Consider the following 17,023-nt stretch of genomic DNA (forward strand, 5'->3'; position numbering starts at 1 on the left):
CCACCTTCGGCCTTTTCTACCTCTATCTCTTCGCCTTCGTCCACTACCACGGCCTCCATAGCTTCGTTTTTTTCAACAAGATAGATATTTTTTTTAACTTAAATTATACATCATTATATTAATGATTTATTGTGAGTCAACATGTCACGTAAGCAGACTCTAACGTCTATCAACTTAGACTTGACGGGAGGGGCTTATATGCTATGTTTTTAAAAATATAGAGATTATTTTAGACACAAACAAAAAACCATAAGGGCAAAAATAGATTTCTTTTTTTAAAACTTAAATTACATGTATCATTATATTAATAGTTTATTATGAGTTCAGAGGGTTAAAATGAAGAGAGACTTATATGCTACGTTTTTAAAAATGCAAAGATTATTTTAGACGCAAGTAAACCATAAGGACTTAAGTAGTCTATGAGCAAAACCACATGAGCTAAAATAAACCTTAACCCTATAATATATATATGTATACCATGAAGAGAAAAACAAAAGGAAATACATCGATAGGTAAATACAAATAATAATGAATGTGATGAAGTTGAGTTGTTCATTATTTTTGTACTTATTATTTTCTTGCGTAAAACGCATGTGTTATTTTTACTGATATGATGTGAATAGTATAAATGTGTCAAAACTCTTGCTTACTCGTCCCGCGAGCGAGGCTTGCTTACTTACTAGCTATTTTATTTAAATACTCACCTTCTCCTGTCTCCTTGTATCATCGAAGTATAGGATTTTATGAATTGATGAAAGTATTGATGATAGAAAAAAAAAAGTCTTGTATAGTGTTAATCTTATAAATATAGTGATTATTATTTTTATAGTTATAATGTGTATTTTTTTTTTCACTTGGGTGATTGTGAGTTAGACTGATTTTTTTTTATTTTTCGCAAAAAGTATAGTTTGACTTGAATTAGTCTAACTCATGACTCTTTTTAATGCATCTGTCACATCTCAGATATCGGAGCATGACAATACTACAGATGATAGAGACATGTTTACTAAAGAAGAATCTCAGCTTTTTAGTATTGAACACACAGGATTAATTATATATTATTCTTTTTAATTAGTTATCTTTAACATTCTGATCTCTATACTTTCAGAAGTTATATTGAGATCCTTGTACTTACGAAAGTAAAATTTCTATACAAGATTAAAAAAATAATTTTATGATTAAAAATAAAAAAAGAGAAAGAATTTTGTTGGAACAATCAGGTTAAATATTTCACTTTTGTAAGTACAAGGATCGGGATAGGTAATATGTAACTAGCCTTTGCCTACCCTATGTATAGTCCGACCTATGATTGGATGGTTCAAATTGATTACTCATAGGTATCTTTAGGAAAGATTACATGAGTGAGGAATTTGTATTCTTATAGGAGTGGAGGCAAGAGAATCCATCACATGAGTTAAAGACTCCATGGGCAAACTTGCCTTGTAGTAACTTTTTGGCAAGGATTAGACCAATGTATAAGGCAGACCCAAAAACTTTCTGGATTGTCTATATGCAGACCAACACTCAGCAGAAATCTCTTCAAGTGTCTTAAAAGTATCAATAGCTAATTCTACAATTACTCCTTACTGGGGCTACTGTAATCCCCTAACTCGGCACCTATTTGTGGTCGGCAGCCCATCGGAGCACCGACCGGAAGTTGCTGCACTTAAAGGTCCAGAGCTCAGTCTATATCAGGTAGAATGTGGTGGCTTATAAAATGACTGAGCAGTTGTAAAAACAAAAGATATCGAGGAAGAAACGAAAAATGCAATTACCAAGAAGCGCTAAAGAGGACCGACACTAGTCTTTTGCTAATTACGCAAAACGTCATCCAAGACACAGTTATATGAGCTCAACTAATTCAACTGACATTACTAGAAATATAACGGAACAAATGATGATGTGAACAGTTATACATACCCGGTATTCCACAGATTCCCTCTTTGTAATGCTGTTAGCTAACAGTATTCGACACGTTATTTTGATATCGAGTAGTCTAAAAAATGGAACTTCAGGAAATGGATCGGGAGTGGTTTGTTACTCGAAAATTTTTTCCCCCGTTGCAAATATTAAAAATATGAGAGAACTAATTATGCAGAGATAACCTGGAATAAAGAACACACTTCTCCAACTTTCGGAGCTTGAAAGATCCACATCGTCTTTCTTTGCTGCCTCTAGAATCCTTCCTGTGAGTCCGACACCAACGATACCAGCCAAGGTCCCAGCAGTGTTGGAAATTCCCATGACAATTCCTGCGTATCTTGGAGCCACATCCATGTGGTTTACCGCAAATCCAGCTCTCCCGAGTGCTAAGAAACCAAGAGAAACCGAGGAGCAGAGCACGGTTCCTCTGGAATTTCTAAATGATGGAAGGGCCATTAGAGCAAGGGCAGAAACGATAAAACCTACGGTGTTGAGAAGTTTACGTGTCTTGGTCACCGAAAAGATCCTTCTCGTAATCAAATAATCGGCTAACACTCCACCTATGTTTGAAAATATGAACATGTTTAGATATGGCATCATTTTGGAGGATCCCATCTCCTGAAGACTGAGCTGAAGGCCCAGTTCAAAGTATGTTGGCAACCAGTTCATAAGAACATAGAGCGCATAGTGGAAAGTGAAGTTGTTGACCACAATTGCCCAGACTGGTAAGCTGAATATCATTCTCTTCCATGGGATTTTACCGAGGGACCGTATGCTTCCAGCACTCGGGATTCTCTTCTCTTTTAGAGTTGAAACTGGTAACATGGAATCTCCAAAACCAGCAGCAATGGCTTTCGGATGCTCAGAACGAAGTGGGTCGCTAGCAAACCTGAACCACATAACGGACCATGTGACACCCAAGGATGCTTCAACCAGAAAAACTGACTGGGCCCCACCGTATTTCACCAAACTCGGTAGTAGGAGCATACCACCGGCTGCTCCTAGGTACATCCCTGAAGTAGTAAGAGACACAGAACGAGAGCGCTCATGCGGAGGGACCCATTGTGCTAGAATTGTGTGAATGGACGGAAATATAAAACCTTGTGCCACCCCTACGAGCAAGCGGGAGAGCACCATTATATACATTCTGTTTGCATCTAATGGGACCAAAGCACACGTTAGTGACCACAGCACAAACGAAAGAAGCAGAACACGTCTTCCTCCAATGTACTGTGCAGCCCAACCTCCAGGCACTTGTGACACGACGTATCCATAATAGAATGTCGAAAGTATCAGGCCCTTGCTTGATTGATTCACACCGATTGCATCTGCAGCCGCCGTATAAGCAATTGAGAATCCGATGCGCTCAATGTAGCATACACTTGTGCAGATGAAGGTCAATAAAATAATAGCATACCGCTTTGGAAATCTCATTTCATCAAATTTTCTGGTTGGTCTTTGTAAATAATGTGCCAGTGTCCCAATTGTTGTCCTGGTGTTACATTACTCTTCAATAGATTATCCCTTCACGATTCTGTTGTTCTGTGTTTTTCTAGCATAAAGACGTCTTAAAGCAGAAGCTATAGTTCTTGAAGCAATTTCCATAAAAGAAATCTAAGAATCCAAAACTAGTCACGTAAGTGAATATAATTGGAGTCGAAAGATGACAATTGGTACCTGGATGCCTGATACAGCACACAAAAAGAATCAGAATCCAAATCTTATCTTGTGAGTTAGTCTACACAAAAGGATTCTCAAAATTGCATGTTATATAATGTTGACAATTCAATGAAAGAAAATTGTTTGTTGAAATTTCCTACGGTCAGCAATATGATACAATTTCATTAGCCCATATTCAAGGGATGAGTGTGTTGGATGTGATTTTATCAAGTCTAACCAAGATGCAATAGAAAATTGGACAACTAATAATTAAAGAATATAACAACATAAATGTCAAATAGCAAAGAAATAGTTGCTCTATAACTTTCCAAGTGAAAATATCAAAAATTAATATTTATCTGACAGCAGTGGGAAGAGAGGATCGTGTGTTGGTGAACATAATATTATTCTCTTCAAGCATGTAGTCCCGTGAAGAACTTCACAAAGTATATTCAGCTAATTCAGTCACTGACTAAAATATTGTCTCAATATTTGATGTTATCATCATAACCATTCAAATTGTAAGCATAGAACTAAGCAACTGGAAAACTAACAGTAGAGGTTTAACAAAATCAATTTACTACTGAACGAATATGAATCTTAAATAGGCCTCTGATCCAATTCTAAGTAGATAAAGTTGCAATCTTGTGCTATTTATAAGATATTCACAATTTCCAAGGAAAACAATACAAAAGGAGGGCTCACAGTCCCAGATTATTGAGTAAAGGAGATGATGGATCATACTGGAGCATTTAAAACACAAGGATACCAAACAAAGGGCATTATATGATGATACTTCAAAGTCGTAGCCTGAAGAGTGTTAGATAACTTTGGGTTCTTTTATAAAGTTTTATGGTATTCAAAGATATTTTAGGCTCAGGTATTGTTCATGACATTTTTCATGTAACTGAATGGTGAATGAGAAAGAATTAACTTCATTAAGAAAAGTACAGATTGCAGATTGTTTATTCATTTATTGATTCTGATCAGACTAACCTAGATAAGGAAGCTCATTTTCTGGCAACATACTCAAAATCCCGAACAGGAGCAGAGATAAGAGTGTTTAGATTAGAGTTTTCCCACTGAGAAAGAAAAGTATCCATTGATTATCTACTTGGAAGTTAGATTCCTCTTATGGAAGGGTTTCTCACATTTTAACTTCACTTTGGTGCATCTTTTCTCCTTAATCTCTTTGGATATAAATGTGCATAACTCTATTCTTCCCGTTTTTTCAATTTTTTGAGAAGGGACATTAGACACAGGATGCAAGCCTCAAATCATCCTTGACTAAAAGTAGGATATAAGACTCATTCAATCTAGTTCAAGCACAGAAGTCCACCAAGGGGCATCATCGACCATAATGGTGACCAGTGTGCAACTTGTGCAAGACGAGGATTGAACTTCTAATCCCACACTAAGGTGATAGAATCTGCAATTAACTAGAAGGAAAGATGTCAAGTGTAACTCCCATTCCCTCCATATTATTGTCCACCAGATTTTTTACATCCTATTGAACTTTGTCCAATGTATCTGAGAACATATATGTCGCTTAAATAAGTTAACTCAATCTTCACTCAACTAATTACCCGTAAATTACTCTAGAAAACTTCATAAGTTGATTGGTGATGCAACATCACCTTTCTGTAACCTTTTCCCTACCTCACAGATGCCATCTCTCCCATGCTTGTTGTCACCCTCCTCGCCATCAATCCCTTCCAATCTGCAGTTTCCTCCAACCCATTGCATTGGACCATATGATCTTCTATATCTTAACTATTCAAAGCAGAAGAAATCACCAACCCTTTTCACCAAACTGTCCCTTTCTCTTCTTCTAATCTGAAAGATTTTTAATAAAATATGCACTACTGATTCCTTTTTTTTTTTTTTTTTCTTTCCAGTGTATTAGATTTTTGTTATCGTTTATAACTTTTCCCCCTTTTTCTAAATATTGCTTCATTGTTGTACTACTTGATGAATGCAATATTTTTTTACTTCTTTTCTCCACATTCTTTTAAGGTGGCTTCCAATTCTGGGCCTTCAATACATAAATCTTACCGATTAATGGTTCATTTAATGTTATTTTTTCTTAGACTAATTCAGAGATTTCTTTCATTGTGGAAAATGTTGTTTATGGTCGGACATTTTGTTCTCTTCAGTAATTCCCTAACATACAGAATACAGTCCAACTAGCAATTTTTTAATACTTTCTGATATAATATTTTTGATAATTTTAAATTAACCATGCAGTTAGTTCTTAGGTTTATTCATTCAGAGATTTCTTTCATTGTATAAAATGTCGGTTCTTGCAAATTTTTTCTAATGTTATATGTAATATATATATTATAGTTTAAAACATACGTCTTAAAATTAAACATATACAATCCGATCAGTTGACCCACTGACTGGATAGCAGTGGACAGCAACCGCAGTGACCAGACCCTTGAACAGTCACTGTCCAGTATAGGTACCCTTAATTGTTCCTAATTTTCTCAGAAAGGTTTATCAATGCTTACGATCACTAGTTGCTTACACACACTTGCAAATGATGTTTAAATTGCACAACAGAGTGATACATGTCTCGACAATCAAAGAATTAGCAGAAACTGGCCGATCCGGATCTTAATTGGCCATGTTTGACCACGATCTTCCGGATCTGCCCGACCCCCTCTTTTAGATTGTCGACCTCCCCGGAACAAAAAGGAATCTGCCAGGTTCGACCGATTCCGGATGCATTCAGGCCGTTAACGACCAGATCCAGTAGGACCAACTCGGAGAGGAGAAAGAGGGGTACGAAGAGGAAGAAAACAGAATGGGAGGATGAAGAAGAGAAGAGAAGGGCGAGGTACCTGTGGCTGGTCACAGCCGCCGCTGGCCCGATGCGTTCGTTCGCGTTGCAGAAGATCGCGGGCGAGGAAGTGGGTAAAAACAGACGACGGTATATAATTATGACGCCCGAAAAGAAGGACCTCAGTAGGTCACGATTCAGCGGGTTTCAGGGTCTGGTGTTAGAACCGAACCGTTCCGTTTGAACCGGACCCGGTCGAAAATAAAACCACTACCGAGGATGAAGCTTATTTTAGTTGAATATGTTGGATATTTGCATTTGGAATGAATGATATTGAAGTCGAATGCTGCTGTTCTTTGAATTTGATTATTGACGTGGGGAAAAATGATTTCGATGCTAATCTGAGACTAAGTCGGATGCTAAGTCAATACATTACGAATTTTTGTATTCGAATAACATTCTACGATTACGTCGATGCTAATATGAGGTTTGGACCTTGTATCAAAATATTATCATGTACTAGAGATCAAACTTCGAACATCGCATCAGAAGATCAAATGTTATGATAAAGTTGACATGTCGAATGATTGACGATATACTAAAAATTCGAAGATATACCAAATGAGACGATATCAGGCGAAATAGAACCCACTTCTCATGAAAGCCATTGAGCTTAAAGTTGGGCTAAATTGAGCCCATTGGAAGGTTAAACAAATAACCTAAACTAGTTTGAGGTGGTGGCACTGCCAAGCCTAAACGATAATACCGCTTGAGCCAATCGACAAATACTATTTATGTTTTGTTAACCTTTTTGGTAATGGTATCATTATAGTGACGTGACGATGTCCAGAATTAAATTTATAGCTCATGTCAAAAATTATGATAATATTGTTACTTGTTGCATATATTGTGATATACAAAAACATTCTATGTTGGTTAAATGATTTGCACTATGATTAGCACCAATCTTCTTTTTTTTTGTCCTGTCTGTTGAGCATCAAGGAGCTGAGCTCATTAATAATAAGGACGATCAGTACGTGCACTATGTTGATACTATCATGCAAAGCAAGTTTAACATAGAAAAGTTAAGAGAAGGGAAAATTGATGCTTCTAAAAAATATACATAGCTGAATCACTGACAAGAACACTACAAAAAGTCTCGGGGAAAATTGATGCTTGGAAAAAATATATATAGCTGAATCGCTGACAAGCACTCTAAAATAGTCTAGCAGTCAAACAGGAGAGTGATACAGATTGCATAACATGATGGGTTAAGAATGATAAATCCAAAGGGATAATTATCTGTTTTGTTAATTTCCACCAAGCAGGAAGATGGAATCCTACATAGATCTTCCCAGTTTGTTTAACACCAAAGCACATCCAGAATAAACAATTAAGTCCGCAGAAATGTCAGTTGTACAAGTTATCATGAACACTAAAATCAGATTGATGGTCAGACAATAGTCAGCAAATATGAAACTGAGTTTGCATTGGCAGATAAGTAATCAGTGCTAAATCAGATTAATAGGGGGGGAGGAAAGCCAAGAATTGTTACATTTGCAAACATCCAAAACAGAGTGATGATGTAAAACTAATTTTCAGGGACAACAGCAACCTGACAATATAAAACACAGCGACAGTATGAAATATTACCAAGTGGTACCATATGATCTCAAATCTACATCAGTTTGAGGATTACTTGCATTTTACTTGGAAAATGACAGACTAACTACTACTATCATGCTACAGCCGCTACACTGTTGCTACAACACAATGTGTCACGTTACCACTTTAAATGCAGTTTGTAAGCAAGAGGTCCACATTACATTGCAGTTCATATTGACCAAAACAAAAGAACATCAAACGGATCATGGCATAACAAGCTGTTTCCGATACAAATGCTTCTTGATACAAGGTTTAAAACAAAATGTAAATTTTGGAACTAAATTACTGCATAGTCATGACCTTACTTGAACAGGTTCTGTTCTTTAGGCTCGTACATCTAGTCCTCGAGCGCCAAGGAGACAGGCAACTCAGACACAAGGCTTCAAGATCAGAGCATAATTAATGGCTTTGATCTTCCAAGATAGAGACCGTAGGTGACATTCTCAGCTGGTAGTTGGGGGTAATCCTGAGTTTGTCTGATAGACCACCTCACAATGTTTAAATTCTTTACGTGAACTCTCCATCCAAAGATGATATCCATCGGGCAGAACTTTTATGGAGATGGTGTCGGCATCTGCTCCTGCCTCTGGGCCCATCCCTGCTTCCTCTAATGTTTCACATCCCAAGCTCCCTAGTCAGCATACGGATTCTCCTCACAAAGCCACTGCTGGGAAGGTTAAGACCAACATGGCTACCAAGGGTAAAGTTTCCTCAGCAATAACAAGACCCCATTGACTCGGGTGAAAGTGCTCTCAGGTCAACATCACCAACATGATTCTGGAATGAGAATTCTCACCAGCCCTAAATTTGAAAGATTAAGAGTCTGGCCTCTGATGATGACAAGTTAATGGCGTAGTGGAGGCCTTGGACCTATAGTCTAGTGGATCAATTCCTCAGGTGACATCTGCTGATGGAGATTATTAAATATGCCATTTGTGGTTTATGGAAGGTAACTCAGGCGCCTAAGATTCTTGACATGAAGACCGGTTTCATTCTGCTTAGATTTGCAACAGAGAAGGATGCATTTTTGGTTCTTATGGGTGGGTCTTGGATTTTTCAAGGTCAAGCCATCCAACCAATTCCATGGCGATCAGATTTCCAGCCTTTGATAGAATCTATGTGCATGGCACCAATTCGGCAGTAATTACCTGGGTTGCCTTAGAATTAATGGAGTCACAAATCCCTCTCAACCATTGTGGTTGTGCTCGGTTGGCCTCTCAGTTGATGAGTGCTCCCTTCGATTTGAAAGGGATAGTTTTGTCCGAGTGTATGTACAACTTAATTAATCCAAACCCTTGAAAAAAGGATTATGGATTTGGTAGAGCACAAGTTGATTTCTTTCAAGTTATTGATTATAAGAATTTATCCCAGTTTGCTTCCAATGTGAATGTATTGGCAACAGACTGTTTGAATGTTCCTCAAGGCAGGGTTATTGCTCCCACCACGATACAATGAGGCCAATGACCCTTAGTCGTGCAGCACCCAAGTGACACCTACTTGCAAAAGGGTCAGCCTTGTTGCAACCTCTTCTTTGGTTACAAAGAGTTGCAAAGAAGAAGAGTCACTCAAGGAGGCAAGTCACAGACAAAGTGTCATTCTCACCCTTCAAATAGAACCAATTGACTAACAAGAAGTTTGTTAAGGCCAAAGAAGGCAACCACAAGTTTGAATCCACGATAGTAAGGCCAATGACCCTTAGACAGGGGCTGCCACTCGGATTGGAATGGTGCAGCAACTTTCCAGGAAGTAGACTCATGAGGATGAGGACTCTACGTGGACCTTGGATTCGGAAACAGAGGAGAGGACCTTCCTAGAGATAAGGACAATAGAATCTAGGGACTCCAAGTTGCATATGACATTAAGATGCCCACTGGTCAGATGGAAAATAAGGGTTTGTTGTTGCAGGGTCATGATGCGACACAACCTCTAAAACATAGTATTGGTGATGTGTCATGGATTTAGCTTGAATTACCTAAGTCATGTAGCACCAAAGAAACACAGAAGAGTCAACTTAGTTGCAACCTCTTATTTGGTTACGAGGAACTACAAAGAAGAAAATGAGTTGCACGAATAGGCAAGTGACAAGCAAAGTGTCATTGTCACCCTTCAAACTAAACAACCAATTGTACGACAAGAAGTTTGTTACGGCCTAAGAAAGCACCCACAAGTCAGAAACTCCAACGTACACAGTGTGTCAAAGAGCTTGATGGAGCATAATGCTAGTGAAGCACACAGCAAATAGACTCGAGTGATTGTCGAAGTTCTCTCATACACTATCTAGGAGCCCCCTCTAGCTAGGTGCCACCCAAGGGTTCCTAGGTGTTGATATGGCTGACATTTCAGCCCACAAAACCAACACTTTAAAACACTATAGCAGTAGAGGCAAACGAGGTTGTTTTGGCTTATTTTGGTCCAATGCAAGTTCAATCGAGAGAATGACCTACGAACTGTCCATACAAGGACAAAGCAAATTGTATGCAAAATTAGGTTGCTGGGCTAACTATAGGTCTTAGTATTTACATCATACAAGAAAAGTTAACAATGAACAATAGCAGAACTACTTGCACAACAAAGGTGCTATCGCTGCAAACTCGTTGCAACTATCCGTGACACTCTCTTCCACTTAAGCTATTGATGCCTTCATCAATGTGTGTCGATATGTCATGATGATGTCTTTCAATGGTGAAGGGTATCCTCCAACTCCCAACCTGCTTGTGTCTTTAGAAGGTTATGCCACTTTGCCAACTACTGTGTTCTGCTCTGTTTGGAAGCTTCCACTTACAATCCGCCAAAATGGCTTCAACTCATGGCTTGTAAGACATCCTTGTGTAGGGTGGATGTGTTCATATGTTCCTTGGTCTTGTGGATCAAAGTGGTAAGCGTTTAAATTGTTTGCATGGAACACATTGTGGAATATGAACCATGTCAGGAGCTGAACACATTGTGTATTAACATTGTCGACCCTTGCAATGATGGGAAAAGGGCCTTCATATTTGCACATCAATCCTTTGTGCACTCTTTGCTTGAAGAATTGAAGAGATGACAAGTGAAGGTTGACCAACACAAGGCCACCAATTTTGAATTATGGAGGTTGCATTTCCAGATTGGCCCCCTTCTTTATTTTCTTAGCAACCTTCTCCATGTATGCCTAAGCTATCTCTGCACTTCGATCTCATTCCTTGGCGAGCATTTTGATGTCATTCCTTGGAGAGATGATAAGTTGAGGGGAAGTGCCCGAGCTATCTCTACATTTTGATGTCATCTTTTGTCGAGATGATATGATGAGGGGCAACTTCCTATGTAATTACTTTCTTTTTTTATTTTTTTACAAATTATAAGTAGTGTAGACAGAATTTGATCCCAAGATCTTGATATCAGACTAATTACTAGCTAAGCTAGATGATATCCTCAAAAGTTTATCTCGAACTCTCTACCTTTGCTAAATGAGTTAGGTACACCACCACTAGACTAAAACATGTTTTAGGCATAAAATTTGTCGAATAAAATTGTGAACCCTGAACCTTTGGCAAGCAGGTCTACTATAAAATTTATCAGATAATGTTTTAATCATCAATCTTTGGTAAGTGTATTTAATACACTATCACTTAGGTGTGTTACATCCAATAGCTTCACCCAATCTCTTTGGTTGGCACTTGCATAGTGTCACAGATATTACTCCAATAGAGAATTTATTTGTTTTCTTTTGGTTGACAATTTGAGGATGTGGACTCATGGAGAAATATAGTTTGGCACCAAACAGTTCCAAAATCATCTAAAGAATTTTGAATCTCAATCAGTGATGATGTTCTAAGGCATCCCAAAGTTCTTCACCACATCTCATACTATCAACTATGTTGCCTATTTAACCATCTGTCTTGGTTTAGTTGAGCTCTTCTTGAGGCTCCTATGATCCTTATCATTGATCTTGCTTGACTGCCTCAAAGATAAAACATGATGGACGTAGAGGATCTCCTACCACATCCAAAGGTGGATTACCTATACTCTCCACCTTGTACACCCAATTAATCATCGAATACAAGCCATTATTATAAAATTGAAAGTCAAATGGATCAATTGTGGACTTCTGTATTTCTTGTCTAGCACAAGACAACACAACCATACGCATAAGCAAAATTAAAGCACCCACAAAAGAACACTTCTATGTTTTGTAGCGTCACTTTGTTCTCATTCTCATCCTTTTGTCAGTATCTTTAATCTCCAATCATATTTCTCAGTAAACATTTATAACTCATTGACCAAACTATCAAATATGGCTTTAAACCTCAGAGATCATCCAAAAAGATGTGGAAATGATGAGTGACGCATCTAGATCCTAAATCATAAATTAACAAGGGTTAAATTCAAAACCTTATTAAATAATTATGGTTAGAAAATCTAGACACAAATAATTTTATTAAACAAATAAAGTTAAAACATCCTAATTTCATTTGGCCTTTAACGGTTAAACATTTTCTTTAGAAACTTTAATCTTTTTCCATAAAATAATTTCAAATTTATCAATTCTTGGACCAAAAACAAGCTTAAACTACTTTTTATTTTGTAAAAATTATAGATAACAAATATATTTTTTATTAGATTATTAATTAGAGAGCAGGTCTGAGTACAATGGTAAGGTCGTTCCATTGCAATCTGGGAGACCAAGGTTATAGGAATTTAAGGATGGAGCACATTCTAGTGCAGTGGACTAAACCCCTAGGAGATGGATCAAGCTGAATACTAATAGGACTTTTATTGTTCATTCACTGACGAGTGAGGCTAGCTCCATACTCAGAGCAGAAGATGATCAATGCCTTCTGGCAGGATGTAAATTTTTGAAGGATGGAGGGATCAAGCTGCAATAGCTGAGGGTTCCCAACCAGTTGACATTGAAACTGATGCTCTTCAAATTGTTAAGAGTCTTCAATTGTGAGGGACCACCTCCTTGAATGTATACTGTGTGTGTTAGAAACAACTTTAACAACCTAAACAAGTTGCAGACTTGTAAAATCTCTCATGTATTTTGGGAGGCTAACCAATGTGCTCACTGGTTACTTTTGCAAGATGTAATCAGGTGGTCCAATTGAAGAGATCTGACTAGCCACAGGGTTTTGCTTGTTTTTTGAACTCTGATGCGTAAAGCTTTGGCTGTTATAGACATCTAACTTAATATAGTTTCTATCTTTTTGGAAAAAAAAAAAAAAGCTTTAGGCATCAACATCAAGAAGTCCAACTGAAGCAAACATTAAGAGGAAACGGACAATAACTTAGTAAAGGATCGTGCAAATGGTAGATTCCATCATTTACTAAAAGAATCACATATTTCATCAGAAAATACAAGCTTGGGAAGAAAATCCTCATAACCATCACTCGACAAATCCAAAGACATAATAAAACCATCAAATACATGACATGTACATCAGCATATCCAAATATAAAACCACAACTAAAAGCGTACCTTAACCTCATTATGTGATTCTTCGTGGAATGAAAAGCTTAATATCTGCAACCAAAAAAAGGCTAATAAATATCCCATTTAAACAGAAAGATCAATGAAAAAGTAAAAGAAGTTTCAAATGTAGAACGCATTGTAATATGAAGACTAGAAATTGACCTTTATGTTTGTTAAATAAATGATATACAATCAACAGTCTGAAATGGCCAGTAATCTCGTAAGTTGCACATGAAAGAACAACTGACATCACTGTTTTCGCATTGCTTCTTCTGCAGTATGCCCAAATTTTACTTGCTAGGGGAAAGCCGACTATAAAATTCGGTAAAGTCTAGACGAAAAAGAAGGAACTTCAAATCAACATGTTGTTGCATGGGCAACTGAGAGATAAAAGCATCAAGTGATGCTGAATACTCTTTTGCAATCTTGTCAAGGTCTTCACCCATGCGCTGTAGAAATTCTCCAGCAAGTTGCATTATGGCTTTTCTACCCACATCAGGATATGAACCTGGCTCCTTCAGTTTTGTCTTTAATTTGCTCTTCCCTCTGTGAAAGATATCAAGGACAAACTGAGTAAGAGAAAAGATTAAACAAACACTTTACAACTTCATAGAATAAACTAATCCAAAGTCACCTAAGCTGCAACTGAAAGATGCTTTCAAACCACCTCTCTGCATGGGTTCGAAGCCGCAGTATAAGATCAAATAGAACAAACAGAATCCTAATAAGACCCTGAGATTGCTCCCCTAGAAGAGACTTCTCCACAATTGAGTTAAGATACTTATCATGAGCAGCAAGAAGATCATCTAAATCTTTTGCAGCATCCATTTCTTCTGAGAAATGTGCCCATGAAACTTCAAGAACCTCAAACATTATATAGTACTGAAAGTTTGTCACGAAATGGTTCATTTCATTCCACAGTACTTGGCACCTTCGTAGAACAGCGACAAACTGTGCCTTAACGGCTGCACCTTCTTCGGTGTAAATACAAGAAATAATGGAATTTGGTTTCATCATCTTCCATATTCCAATCAATGCGTGCTCAACCCGTTTTAGTTTCCATAGAAAGTTAAAAATCTTGAGGTACTTCTTCATGACAGATGCAGTAAATACTGTGTCCAGAGGCACTGTCGCATCATACTCCAATGAGAACACATCCCATCCCCTATTACCATCACCATGCTCCATCATCTTTACCTTCAAATGATCTAGAATATCCCAATCATCATACTGTGCATTGGATGCACGGATTGCCATCTCTAGCAACCCTGACAAGTGGAATGAGCTGATTGTGTTGGCTGGTTCTGACAGCTCTGGGCCTATAATATCCATCAAATACTGCACAAAGTCTCCCTGACCAAGAAGCAAGTACCTTTTGATTGCTAGACAATGGTCCTTGAACCGATACCGCTTGTGAATCACATCCATCAAATGACGATCAATCCGCTTAGCTGCCTCGACAACAAGTGCTTCTAAAGCATTTGGCTCCCCATACACAAGCCCACCCCTCCTAGTAGTGGTCCCAACATGAGCTGCTGCTTCAGCAGCAGCGGTAGCCCAACCATTGTCCTCACAGCAAGCTCTGAGGAAATTGATGGACTTTCCTGTCCGCAAGATCCTTTGTGCCAGAGCAGGAGAAATGAAAGACGGAAGCATAGCAGACTGGATTTGGTAGCCTTCTCGCCATAGAGACTCGGCCTTTACAGCTTGGCCGTGTATGAAGAACTCCGCAAATGTATCCTCCAACTCCCCCTCCAAGACCCAACTCCGGACCATCTCAAACAAAGGTGAGCAGACCCTCCGGAGGAGACAACCCATGAACTCCTGTACCAATGGATCCCCATGCTGTGCCCTCTCGTGTATTGCACCAGCCATTGCTCCACCTCTAAGAGATCGACACCCATCAACTAGAACTGCCATCAATCGCATCCTAACCATGGGTTCAGCGAGCCAGACTGCAAGCCGTCTCAAGGACAGGTAATTCACTGTTACCCCCGAAACGGAACCAGGAGTCGGGATCGGATTCAGAGAATGGGACTCAAGCACAGCCAAAAGTTTGTAGTAGTCTGAAAGCTCATCCTGGAGAGCAGAGCAGAAGGCCTGGCCGACTGTACCAACCTCCTCAGCAGGAAAGCAGCTCATGCTCTCAGTGATATAACCCCTGACTTTCCGGAAGAGCCATCCGAGTTCAGAGAGCTTGCAGACCATCGTTCTCATGGATCTTGGCAGCTTCAGCAAATCCGGAGGTTCATAGCGGTCTGACACCTTATCGAACCTCACATACCGCCCATCGATACCCTGGGAAACAAAGAGGATATCCCTCACGAGGGCCGATTCCGAGACCTCAGTCTCGTCCATGACTACATCACCGTACTCTCGGAGTGCGATCTCACGAATGTTATCTGGATCCTTGGAGACGAGGAGGATGCCGCAGGACGGGGGTAGGGTTTTTTTGGCGGCAAGAGGCGATTGGTGGGTCAGCTGAGGGTTGAGGGGGAGGGCAGGGAGGCCGGTCGTCGTTGAAGACGGGAGGAGGGGTTCGCGGCGGCGGGCGTCGGACAGGGATTTGAGGAGGTAGAGGAGGGCCCAACGGTTACGGATGGATCCGGGAGCGGAGGAGCGGGCCGAGAGCTTGGTGCGGAGGTCGGAGAAAGCCAGGGCGTCGGAGGAGCGACCGCAGGCGGCGAGCTGGCGCTTGATTGTCTCGGCAAGTACGAGCTCATCCGGAGCGAGGGAAGGTGCCATGCGGCTGGAAAGGAGGCGATGAGCGAAGCGTAGGGCTCGGGGAAGCTCATCGATGGCGTCGGAAGAGGGAGAATCGACAGCAGAGAGGAGGCGGAGGACAAGCTCCTTGACGAGATCGAGGGTTTTGGGATGGTCCATGGCCGCCGGAGTAAGAATCTCGAAGCCACGGTAGGGTTCATACGTCCCGTTTTGTTTATTGTTTTCATTTCAAAGACTATAATATCGTTAGTTTGGGCGGCGAGAGACGGGAATCTTTTGAGAAGGATGAGAAGTTAATTGTGGAGCCATAACTTAGACAAATACCTTGGAAAGCATATATATGATTTTGGGTTTATTTGGGCGTAAGCTTTGTCACGAAGATGTATTTTTATAGTGGCCCTTCTTTGTAAATAAATCCTTTTTTTCTCTTTTTTTATTATATTTTTTCTATTATGTTACAAAATTTATGATATTATTGAAAATACTATAGATTTGTATAAAAATATAATAATTAAACTTTTTTAGGTTGATTTTTATATTTGGTTTATGAATCAAAAGTATTTTTTTCTAATTTTTTTATAAAGATACATAAGTTAGATTCATAAATATATTTTAGCATATTTTTTATTGTTATAGTGCTTTGAAATAGAATTATAGTGTTTTTTAAAATATGTCAAAAATACTGCAACTAAGTCAAATTATTTGAATATTTTTATTTTCTAAAATATATTTTTTTAAATAAATATTTTCTTAAATATTTTAATTTACAAAATAAACATTTAAATAATTTGATTTCTATATAAGTTACAAGGTTTCAA

General features: G+C 38.8%; 2 protein-coding genes across 2 annotated transcripts; both read right to left on the reverse strand.

The window, feature by feature from the left end:
* Positions 1-1,842: 1,842 nt before the first annotated feature.
* Positions 1,843-6,553, reverse strand: LOC135671350 (probable anion transporter 6). Its single transcript, XM_065179400.1, has 2 exons — positions 6,429-6,553; positions 1,843-3,608 (listed from the first exon to the last, which is right to left on the reverse strand). The coding sequence occupies exon 2, from the start codon at positions 3,355-3,357 to the stop codon at positions 2,038-2,040; it is 1,320 nt and encodes a 439-aa protein (XP_065035472.1). The 5' UTR covers positions 3,358-3,608; positions 6,429-6,553; the 3' UTR covers positions 1,843-2,037.
* A 6,743-nt stretch (positions 6,554-13,296) lies between these two features.
* LOC135671508 (gamma-tubulin complex component 3-like) lies at positions 13,297-16,523 on the reverse strand. The gene is made up of 3 exons (XM_065179681.1): positions 14,116-16,523; positions 13,644-14,027; positions 13,297-13,532 (listed from the first exon to the last, which is right to left on the reverse strand). Exons 1-2 carry the CDS (start codon positions 16,362-16,364, stop codon positions 13,772-13,774), a joined length of 2,505 nt encoding a protein of 834 aa, XP_065035753.1. The 5' UTR covers positions 16,365-16,523; the 3' UTR covers positions 13,297-13,532; positions 13,644-13,771.
* Between the last annotated feature and the right edge of the window lie 500 nt (positions 16,524-17,023).

Source organism: Musa acuminata, unplaced genomic scaffold, assembly GCF_036884655.1.
Source record: "Musa acuminata AAA Group cultivar baxijiao unplaced genomic scaffold, Cavendish_Baxijiao_AAA HiC_scaffold_1139, whole genome shotgun sequence".
Taxonomy (NCBI): domain Eukaryota; kingdom Viridiplantae; phylum Streptophyta; class Magnoliopsida; order Zingiberales; family Musaceae; genus Musa; species Musa acuminata.